Raw genomic sequence first — 11,672 nt, 5'->3', positions numbered from 1 at the left:
GAACCCTGATGGCTCTTCAAGCTGATGAGGGAGAGGGACTTAATCGGGGGAGGGGGAGGGAAATGGGAGGCGGTGGCGGGGAGGAGGCAGAAATCCTCAATAAATAAATAAATTAAAAAAAAAAAGAAATAAAAGACAGGACAGAACATGGTCAAAAAAAAAGCCTTTTATTTTAAAAGCATGCACAAATTATGCTTCAGAAATAAACATGTCAAATAAAGACAAGTTTTGAAAGCCCATTTGTTAACTTTTTACTACTTTTAAATTCTGACATAACCTTTAAATATCTGCAAATAATTTAGTCAAAGTTCTTTTAAAAATTCTGTTCTATAATTATAATAGAATTACTTAAATTTTGAGAAATGTGTTACATACATTGTGCTGAGAACATAGTGCTGTTTCCATTTGAGCTTCCTAAGATAATTTTATTATGTAAGTGCTCAGTGTTTCTGTCATTGGAGGGGATTCTTGGGTGGGGAATGTGAGCTCTTCCTTCTGGGTTGCCCTGAGGATGGAGATGCCGTGTGTTCTTCAGACTTGATGTCTGCTGTTTTGTCTGGGCATCAGTCAAGCTTGTTAAAAAATGAATCAGCCTCTTCACTTTAAATTCAAGGAAATGGAAAAGTATGAAAAATCGAGTGTCAAATTCTCTACTCCACATTTTTATATTTCATATGTAACTTACAATTTTTTAAATTGTGTCTGTGCTATAGATTTCTAGTAAAAAAATAAGATAATCTGAAAAAAAGTTTAAACATAAAAGTAAAAAATGCTTTAAGGTTACAATAGGTATCGCATTTTTTCTCTCAATTTGTTTGGCTCCTTTTTTCTCTTTTGAGGTTTTCTTAATTTTGCATTCATTATGACAGCCTCAAGACAATCACTTTAAATGTTCTTTGCTTCCCTAATTTACTGAAGTTGTTTTTTATTATTACTATTTTTAAATGGGGTTTCACCGTGTAACCCAGGTTGACCTGGGAGTGGTGGGGTGTGTAGCACAAGCATGTCTTAGAATCACAGCCATCCTGGCTCAATCTCCCAAATGCTGGAGGTACAGCCCTTGTCGTCTTAACTGGTTTAGTTTTTTCAAGTCATGAGTGGATTTGAGGGTTTCAGTCAGAGTATTTAGAGGTTTCCCTCCCTTTTTCTTTGACAGGCCTTGGTTTCCAGATCCTCCTGCCTCAGCCTCAAGTGCTCAGTTGGAGTGTATACATCGTGCTTATTTCTGCTCAGCTCATGGTACTTAACAGAACAGTTGTCACCAGTCACTTTGAGTCCCTTCTTTTCTCTTGTTGTTCCTGGTCTTCACATGCAGAAGTATGTACTAAATGACTTCAGTACTTTTTTTGTAGTACATACGTGCTCATGAAGATGTTCAGTATATGGCTCATCAAAGGTTAGGATATAGTCATTTCTACCACAGAGAATAAGACATTACTTATAAAACCCATAAGTTATAAAAACTCATAAACTGATATTACAGCTGATTTTAGCCATAAGCATACTCTGAATTCTCCTGCATTACATATGGCACAGAATACTACTGGGCTTGTGGAGAATCCCATTAATGCTGATTTCTCCCCTTTTTCTTTTCCTTGATAATGTAAGAACAATTTCACGATATAGAAGCATGTGTTGTAGTCAGGCCAGAGAAGAATTACATGTCAGAGAGAGTGGGAACTTTAATCCCTGCAGGGAGAGAAGTGGAAGGAAGCGTGAGGCTCCCAGTCCAGTCACATGCTTTTATCCGTCTGCTGATACATGGTGATGTGTTTGTTCACTCACAGACAGGGACTTTAGCTTTCACTGGGCATCGTGGTTTGAACCCATCTGGGGACTCTCAATTCTGATGATCATCATTTTCAGAATTTCTTCAGTTTTCTATTGTTATTTTAAGATGTATCTTTTCTGAGGGGTGGATAGAAGCTTGAGTCTGTAACTTTCCTCCTGTATAAGGACCTGAGTTTGGATCCCCAGTGTTCCTGTAAAAACTAGGCAATGTCTGTAATCTCAGCACTGGGTTGGAGGTCAGAGACAGGAAGGTGCCGAGATTTCAGCACGGGTTTGTTGTACTGAAGTTCCATGTATGAAAAACCTACAAGATGATGCTTTCATTTTGCACAGCATTTTCTTGACTTGTTATATAAATTAATACACACATCATTGTTTCTGTTAAAAGTGATGACGCCATTGACTTAGAAAACTGAGAGCAGCTGCATTTCTGTAATTGTACCTGCCATAGCTTGATAAAATGCAGCTCAGTTAGCTTTCTGTAAATTACATATGAACTACCATACTGATAAATCATATACATTAAGAGCTTAATAAAACTTAAGTTTTAAAAAGGATGGGAAAGGTCAATGCTTTTTCTTTTCTAGACCTGGTGAATTGTACATGTCTTTGAAAATTAAAGGGTTTGGGTCACTAATTAACGATGATTATTTACCTAATTTAATGATACCCATATGGTTTCTGCTCTTAACACTTGTTTTCATGAAAGTCTTTAGATTAATCACTTTGAGGCTCTGTGTTATTAAATCATCTAATGTATTAGCACCTACACTTGAGACACGCTATCCAACTGCCAGAAAGAAGCTTCTGTTTTAGAATGCACTTCCCCTAGATGTGCTGTGGGTTCTTGTAAAGGTAAAATATAACTCAAGAATGTGTGCATTGCAGACACCTCCAGGCCTGTGGAGGTCGGCAAGGGCTTCAAGGAGGATCTTCAGTTTGCATCATTTGATCTCAGCCTTATTTGAATGGACAGAAGTCGCAGAATGCAAGAAAGAAAGTAGATTTGCTTTATTGAAACATTTTTATGAAGGAAACACATGAAAGGAAAATGAGAAAATGAGACTTTTTCTTTTTGCAGAGAATTAATAAGCAGATGTATGGTATATGGATATGTACAAAGGATGCTTATGCCTGTGCTATTTTTGCCGTGATAATTACTTCTAGCAGGAAAACGTTGGTTTGACCAAATAATTATTTTATGGCTTACTTACTCATTCTTCAAATACGATGCTCACAACATGCCAAACTTGATCCAGCAGGGAGGCAAACAAACAAATCGCAGTAACTCCAGTGTAGTGTGGTATAGAAAACAGACTCAAGAAGTGGCCCATGATTTAGAGAAAGAGCCATTTATCAATTAATGTCTGTGAGTCTGGGAAGGCACAGCATTAGTCTCTAAAGCCTTGAGGTAAACCTTGATCACCCAGATTTCAATAGAGGAAGCCTTGGTACAGGAAGTAATAGACTATCCTAATGCAGAAGTCCTACATCTCTTAAACCAAGAGGCAGTGCTCCACTCAGGAGCAGGCAGAGCCTAGATCTTGACATCTTGAGATGTGGGGGACCTCCAAAAGAGTGTCTTGAAGACAGCTCGTTCACGGTATGAACAAGAAAGATGTCAATGGAAAACCAGGGAAATTAGAAGACTCCAGCATGACCGTGGAAGTCCAGAAGCAGGGATCAAATGTTGGTGGGCACCACTGCTGCAGACGGCCACCTTGTGCTGTTTCTTCCTGGCCTTTTTTATGTCCTGCCTTTGCAATAAGTAAATAGCTTCTATTGTTCTTCTGGGCATCTGAGTTTTTCGTTCAGTGTAAGGAAGAAGTTGTCATCTTGTAAAGGGTTTAGGAGCCGTCTTACAAGATGATGCTCACATCAGAGGGACAAAGAGAAACAAAGGAATCTGTTTGTTTACTAGTCCCCCCAGAGTCAACACTCAGCAGCAAAGCCATGAGAAGAAGGAACTCAGAAACTGAGGTAGAGCTCTCAGTATTAGTGTTGGGATTTTTAATGTTGACAAAAACCTTGGTTGTTTCACCTGGAAAATATGAGCCCCTTTTCTTCCTTACATAACAAAGCTAGGTTTTGTGTAGATGTTTTGAAGTTGGGAAAAACAAGACCCAGTATCTGATTAGTCACAGAGCGGTGTTAGGAGTCACACTCCTGAGTGGAGATCGAACACTCCATTGCAGGCTGGAGGAGGAGGAAGAGAGAAAGATGGTAAACACTCTTTTAGATAAGGGTTAGGGAAAGAGCACAGGCGGAAGCTGAAAGGATTCTGATGGATGGTAGGAGATGGAGCTGTGGCTGCAGGCTCAGGTGCAGAGCGATCCCTCAGTTAGTGCAGCAGTAGCCATTCTTCTCATTGACAGCAGCCTCCATTGTGAGAATTTGGAGGGAAGAGTTCTTTTTCACAGGGAAAACAAAATTTTTTATGTAAGCACCTAGAAACTTAGAGCAGGGAGAACAGAGATATTTTATATTAAACCCTAATACTGCTTTTAAAAATTGCAATTTTAATTGAACATGTATGATATCACCACACAAGAACAAGGGCTATTTAAGAGTATTGCTGCATGAATTGGATAGCATGCCAGCTTCATTCTCCCATTTGACCAATAAGAGATAACTCACCTTCATTGATGAAAGTTACTGCTGGAATCTTGAAAGGACTTTTTGTGGGAGCTGTTGCTAGATCTGGTGGAGGCATTAAGTCTCTGGGATATCCTGGGTCCCTCTGTATCTCATTTCCCCCTAGCAGACCCGGCGTGTGCTGGTGGCTGTTAGGAATGTGTCGTGGCACAACTTGAACAAGAGGGGGAGACACGTGGGTGTCAGGTCGGGAAAATATCCTCAAGCACTGTTCTTCCAACAGCGTGATCGTCACAGACTGGTTATTGACAAGATCAGTCAAGGAAGCATATTTCACCTCCAGCTCCCTGTACCTTGTTGCCATCCTCAGCATTTCCGTGGTGATGTTGAGGATTCTGTTTTCCAGCTGGGAGAGCTCCAGTGAATTATCTCTTTTGCGGATGATCTCGTGTAACAGTTGCATGTAGAGCTGAGTGACTCGAGAGTTCATGTTCCGGCTTTCCTTCCTAAGCAGCTTCACCTCATTTACGATGTTCCCATCGACATCCACCACCAGCTGCAGGACGTCTATCTCTCGTTTCTGCCTGGAAAGTACATCCTTCAGGTTCTCCAGGTCCATCCTGGTGATCATGTCTTTAATAGTACCTGCATCTTGACCTTTGGTGTTGACACAGATTGGCCCTGTTATTTTTTGTTCGGGTACCAAGAATGTATATGAACATTTCTTTGCTTCCTCTTTACCATCTGTGGCACGGGGATATCTCCTTTGGGTTATCTTTTTTATTCTGAACTGCCCTCCTTTGCAATGATCAGTGCTCAGTAGAAAGAGTAGCACACCAAGGGTCCAGACAAAAGCCTTCATTTTGAAATGAAGTTGTACCACAGCGTCTTTGGGAAAGCAGTTGAGTGAAGAGAAAATGTAAAAAGAATTAATTTACATGCAGATAAAAATCACATTGAGATTTTATCTCAAACCTGCTAAAATGGCTATTAAACACATAACAAATACTGGCAAGGATGAGGATGAAGGCACATTTTATACACAAGTAGTAGGAAAGTAAAATAGTACCGCCACTATGGGAGTTAATATAAAAGTTCCTCAAACAAGAAATAGAACAGCCAAGCCAGGCGTTAGTGACTCGATTAGTGCCATTAATCTCAGCACTCAGGAGGCAGAGGCAGGCTGGTGTCTGGGAGTTCGAAGCTAGCCTGGTCTACAGAGCAAGTCCCAGGACAATCAAGGCTACACAGAGAAATCCTGTCTTGAAAAAGAAAAACAACATAAAGAAGAGAATGAGAAATAGAAACGCCGTGAGGTTGAGCTATTTCACTCCTGGATATCTATCTTGAAGGACTCAAGTCAACAAACTTCAGAAATATTTGCTCACCCTTGCCTGTTGCAACATCGTTCACTATAGCTGAGTTACAGTATCATCCAAGTATCATCCACCAAGAGAAGGATGTGTGAAGAAAACATGGCATATATACACAGTGGTTCAACCATAAAGAACAAAATTAAGTCATTTGCAGGAAAATAGATGGAATTAGAGTCAGCTTTCTAAGAAAAATAGGCCAGACTCCAAAAGGAAAAATACATGGAACCTAGGATTTATATAGACATATATGATTTTCACATCTGACATGAAAATAGGAAATTATTGGGGGAAAGAACTAGAGGAGATAATGATTTATGAAAATTATCAAAATGATATACTTGAACAAAAATATTGTGAAATCTATTGCTTTGTACAGTGGATTAAGCTAGTCATTTTTAAAGCAGTAATATTTTTTTAAAGCTTCTGTATTGGTTACTTTTCTGTTGTTATGATAAAAAAAAAAACAGTAACCAGAAGCCACATATGGGGGAAAGAAAATGCCCTGGTTTATACTTCAGAGAAAGAGGGAGCTGTCCTAGTGGAGAGTCTTGGTTGCAGGAGCAGGAAGCTGAGAGGTCACATGAGTAAAGACAGCGACCTAGAAGTGGCCCCACCACCAGTAGATGTTCTTCCTCCAAGGGCATCTCCTAAACTGCCACAAACAGCGCCACCAGCTGAGGGCCGAGTGTAAGTACATGAACCTGTGGAGGACTTTCTTATTCTAACTGCCAGGGCATCTAAGGGACCACTGAGAGATTGTATTAGTAAATTAGATTTAACTTGAATCCTTAAATTCACTATTAAGTTGGTATTTTGGTATGTGTTTAAAGATGGGATCCCTATCTCTTGCAGCTCTTTCAGCCATCACCTTATATTGCATTTTTTTTTGTTCCCAAACTCATGGAAGTCATTTTTATCAGTGCCCATCCTGTGAAAGGCACACTTTGAGGTTCTGTGAAAGCTGTTAAGACCCCCCGCCCAAAAGTGCATTCCTTTAGAAAGCTCACTCTCACGACTATGAAAACAGTACATAATGTGTATAAGATAGTAATTAAGGCATTGCCTGGTTACTACTTCAGTCTCTTAAGTGGTCTTACTAGTCTGTGTTTCAGAGTATAGTATTGTATAAAACTAGTTAAGTTGTTTTACAGTAAGCACCATGACTTTTTTTAACCTACCAAGTCAAACATTTCAGATTAATAGGAAGTGAACAGTTTTACCATCGCATGGTTTTGCAGCGTCTGCTTTGGAGACTGGAGACAGGATGCTCCCAGTCCCTGCAGGTCATTGCGTTTCCAGATTGCAGTCATGCATGTGCCCTGAGCTTATAGATGATTCAGCAGGTGTTTTCTGTTAAAGTCCAGTGGGTTGTATTTAGTAAAAGAATTCCTAATTTTCAACAGCATTACCAAGGTGGATATAAAGAACCTTTTTGCACCCTTGTGTGTGTATTGAAGGACAAAGCCACACTAATATTAGAAACAGCTCTATCTTGAGTTCCCTGGCCTCAGTCAGTATCTGTAGCACCAAGACTTCAGACTGTGCACATGGACTGTGTCCTGTTGGCTGTGGCAGATAAGAAGTACTTGTTCCTCAGAGTCCAGCACTGTAACTCTTCCAAGAGCCTAGACCCCTCCCTTTGTCTTCAGTTAACTCCCAGATGAGCAGTGCAGTAGAGTGGGGAGGGAGTGGGGAAAGCGTATCCATGAGATGGGTTCCTGAGCAAGCTGTTCCCAAGGCAGCTTGATGCTGTCTGCTGTTTGTAAGGCCAGCAGTGAGCACCCTGGGGCTTTTCTTACCTGCTTTTCTACCCCAGCCCTTGTTTCTTGATTTCAGAAGCCAGACCCCAAGTTGTTTATACCTAGTACCAACAACACAGCAGTAACCTAGTGGGGGCTCTTAGGGAGACACCACTCTTTTAGCCCCTTAGCAAGCCATTGTCTTCATAACCAAATGAGGCAGGTGATTCTGATACACACCTTTAATCCCAGCACACAGAAGGCAAAGGGATCTCTGAGTTCAAGGCCAGCCTGTTTTACAGAATGAATTCCAGGACAGCTACACAGAGAAACCCTGTCTTGGGGTGGAGTAGGGGCTGTGGGGACTTAGAGTCTGAATTTCAGCCCAGGCAGAAGACACTAGGGTTGGTGCTTTTAATTAACCACTTCATCTTATGGCTCTGCTTTCCAAACTACTTTCTGTCAGGGAACTAAAAGCAGTATCACTTAAAAAGAGAAGTCCCAGACAGGAGAACACAAGTGAGATTCAAATACCAATCCTGCAGCTTGTGTACTATCACGTCTGTCATAACAAAAGGCATCTTGGTGTGTGCTGCTTGTGACTCCTCCCTGTCCTGTTCCTTGGTTGTATAAAAGCACTTGCAGGCCGTTCTTCTGAAGTCGATGCTGTTGTTGTTAGACCCTTACTTTGCTGCTGCCATTCCTCTGCCATATGGATTCTGTCAGTTGGTGTTTATATAGTCTAACGTAGAAACCACACAGACACACTCTGAGCTGTTGTGGAGACTGCTGCCACCTGCACTCTGAAAGCAAGTCTCCGTGGTTTGGGTGTTTTCGGTTTAGTGCTGTATTCAAAGAGGATAGATGATGAAAGGGAGCAAAGAATGGGAAGAGTGTGGGAAGTTATTTGGTGAAATAATAACATTTACATCAAAGCCTTCTCTGTTGCTGACTGGTGGCAAAAGCACAGATGAGGAGTTGAGTCCTGTCCTCTACTCTCCTGACACTGTGGGAAATACAAACCAGACGCTTTTCATTCCAGAGCATCTTTTACTCTCCAGGAGTTACCCATACTAAAGCTGATGACAAGTTTATATTTACAGGAAATTTTTGTAATTTAAATGTAACTTTATTTTTTTAAAAAGGAAACAGTTAAAATAAAATAGAAGCCATTAGCCTCTCAGCAAAAATATATAACTTTTTCTAAATCTCTTTGTATCATTTTAATAATAGAACATAAACTCTTGACTCGTAAAATACCTTCTAGAATGAAATAAGCTACCTAGCCAAAGAAATTTTAAAATTAAAGCATGAGGACTTTCTGGTGCTTTGATCTATTCTGCCTTGCATTACTTTGGTTCAGAAAATCAGTCATACAACCTAAGATGATATTAAAAGCTCCTTATGTTGTGTTTGTTTTATGCTTCCGTATTACAGCAGCATTGTAATCTGCTGATCCCATTGGCCTTCAAGCAGAGTTAGAAGACACATTCATAAGTGGTAGACTAGATATGTCATGAGCAAAGAACTGATTTTTAAATTTGTTTACTATGACATTTTCTAAAAAATACCCTCTTATTTAATGTTTCCCACATATGCTCAGTTTTAAAAGTGAAAGATCCGTGACTCTGCATTACCTCGTAAAACCTTTCTGTTTATGTTAAGTTTTTCCAAGGTCCCAAGAGAATGTTACAAATTAGTTACAGTACACTGAAGCTTGGATCTGCCCCTTGCCTGCTGGTTTCTAGAAAGAAAGAAAAAGTTTGTGCCGTTGTATTCATTTTCTTAGTAGTGCTTCTCTTCATGGCTGCTGTGACAAGAAATAAATGCCCTGAGACATGAAGTTAGCTGGAGAAATACTGGCCAGGCGGATGAAGTCCTTCCTGATTGTCACGTGTGTTTGAGGAACTGACCTGAGAATAGCCCTGGGAATGTCTCCAAAACAGACAAATCATTATCTGTGCTATACACACACACACACAGACACACAATGCCTACTTAAAGCTTTAGAAGACCTGATGTTGAATGAGGTCCTGCTTTTATCATGGCCAGCAATGATAGAGATGACAGTGTTTCAAATTGACTATGACCTGGAAATTTTGTCAGACTTTCCTGTAAATTATGTATTTAACAGAGCTCTCGGAATTGAGTTATAATAATGAAGTTGAAAAAACAAAACTGAACATTATCATTATTTGTTGAAAATTCTTACCTCTAAAGATTAATAAAAGTCAGGGAACTCTCCCATCATAATAACAAACTTGGCTGTCTTTTGGTGTTGAAACTTATTATCGGTAAGTAGTAATTTCATAACTCTTATGATTAACAGGCCCTGCTAGAATATTGAGGAACACTGCATCTTAGGTATAGTTAAGACAGGCTTTTGACCTTTCACCTTTTTCCAGTAGTTAAATCCTGAGTTCGTATTGTTAATCCTGTGACCCTAATATTCTCAATCCTGACCTCAGGTTTGCATTATTTATTTGTATCAGTAGTTACTTTTGCAACTAATTCAAATTAGAAGCAGTTTTAATCTGTTGTGAAAATGAAATTTCTGTTGGAGGTAAATTTAGGAAACTCTAAAATGAGTAATCATAACAAGAAATACCATCATAGGTTAACTTGAAGTCTCATAAGAGTTTTGTTCTGTTGTGATTGAGATTTTGTTGCAAACATTCAGCCAACTGGCTCTTGGCTTTGTTTTGTGTCCATACTTTGAAAATCCCAATAGTCAGTGCACATCTTTACACACACACACACACACACACACACACACACACACACACACCCACCCACCCACCCACCCATCGTCCGGAAGAGAAACTCGCCATGCTCACAAGTTCTTTAGTTTACGTCCTTTGTTGCTGACTGTTGTGCTGCGTGAGCCTTTGGCATTAATGAGTTACTTGTGGGATTCCCTAGTGTCGCTGAAGCGTTTGTTTTCATAAACCCAGCATGAATGTATCTGTCTGTAGTCACTCTGGCTCAGACCTCAGCTATACATTAACCATCATGAGTACTTTTCTACAGAAAGATACAAAACAAAACCTTCAGATGCAAATCAGCATCTTCTAGAGATCCTTGGGAGAGCTCATAATTTCTAGTACAAAGGAAAATTAGGCATTTAACATAGAATTTTGAATAAATATAAGAGAAACATTAAAATACCTTTTGTGTCTGCTGGAAAGTAAATCCGGAAACTTCGTCCTTACCCTTGCTCTCTAAAAGATCAGTGTAGAAGTCTGTTGGTCTCTTGACTTCAGTGGCAACTGCATTTTTCTTTCTGACCGTTGAATCCAAGCAATAAGGAACTTGGTTTTGTAGTACTACTTTGACAGGCCACCTGTGTAATTTGGGGCTGTCTGTGGACTTTCTCTAATCCAGCAGAGAATGCATTTTGCTGTGCTGTTTGCAGCATGGAGAAGCTTCAGTAACCAGCCGCAGCTGACAAACTGTCCGCACAGCACAGTACTCGCAGAGTGATTCCCTCTTGTTCTCAGTAGACTCAGGTTCAGCCCACATATTACGTCATTAGAAAACTGCTGGAGCCGGGGAGGGGGTGGAAATCTCCTGCTTAAGATTTCCTCTATGTGGGGAGGGGGAGCTGGAGCAGCGGGAGGTTGAATGGCTCTGAACAAGGAGAGATTGTGTGCAGGTTGAAGGAAGGGCACCATCTGGAAACAGACTATCGAGGTTCAGCAGGCAATTATAAAATAAACATTGTAGTCTGCTGGCCACAGAGCTTTTGAAAAAACAGCACTCCACTTTAGAAGTAGCGTTGAGCTTAGGGAGCTAGACTTTCCCGGGAAGCAACCACCTAACATTCAATCATGTACAGCCTCGGGGAATGTCTAAACATTTTATTCCAGTGTTGCTGTTTCAGGACATTTTAAACTTTCAAGATATTGTAACGAATTATGTAATGTTTCTTAAAAGAAAACTGCATTTATAGCTGGACCTTTAATCCCAGCACCCGGAAGGCAGAGGCAGTCGGATCCCTATAAATTTGAGGCCAGCCTGGAATGCACACAGTAAGCTCCAGACCAACCAGGGCTAATCAGTGAGAACCTAACTCAGGAAAAAAAAATACACACACAAAACTTGCTTTAATATGTAACTACCTTAAAACAAGTGAAATTGATGATAAATCTAGTGAAGTTTTTTAATCTTC

At 40.2% G+C, this 11,672-nt stretch overlaps 2 protein-coding genes across 5 annotated transcripts in view; one reads left to right on the top strand and one right to left on the bottom strand.

The window, feature by feature from the left end:
• Angptl1 (angiopoietin like 1) overlaps positions 1 to 11,023 on the bottom strand; it is a 17,245-nt gene extending 6,222 nt beyond the window's left edge. Inside the window, exons 1-2 of the mRNA XM_005363920.3 lie at positions 10,670 to 11,023; positions 4,429 to 5,274 (exon numbers count right to left, since the gene is read on the bottom strand). Of these exons, the coding sequence (XP_005363977.1) occupies positions 4,429 to 5,248 (820 nt within the window). The 5' untranslated portion in view covers positions 5,249 to 5,274; positions 10,670 to 11,023. The remainder of the gene's footprint in view (positions 1 to 4,428; positions 5,275 to 10,669) is intronic.
• Positions 1 to 11,672, top strand: part of Ralgps2 (Ral GEF with PH domain and SH3 binding motif 2) — a 157,264-nt gene that overhangs the window by 100,666 nt on the left and 44,926 nt on the right. The window lies entirely within an intron of this gene.

This window comes from Microtus ochrogaster, assembly GCF_000317375.1.
Source record: "Microtus ochrogaster isolate Prairie Vole_2 chromosome 6 unlocalized genomic scaffold, MicOch1.0 chr6_random_2, whole genome shotgun sequence".
In the NCBI taxonomy this organism is placed as follows: Eukaryota; Metazoa; Chordata; class Mammalia; order Rodentia; family Cricetidae; genus Microtus; species Microtus ochrogaster.
This window is presented reverse-complemented; position numbering and strand designations above follow the sequence as displayed.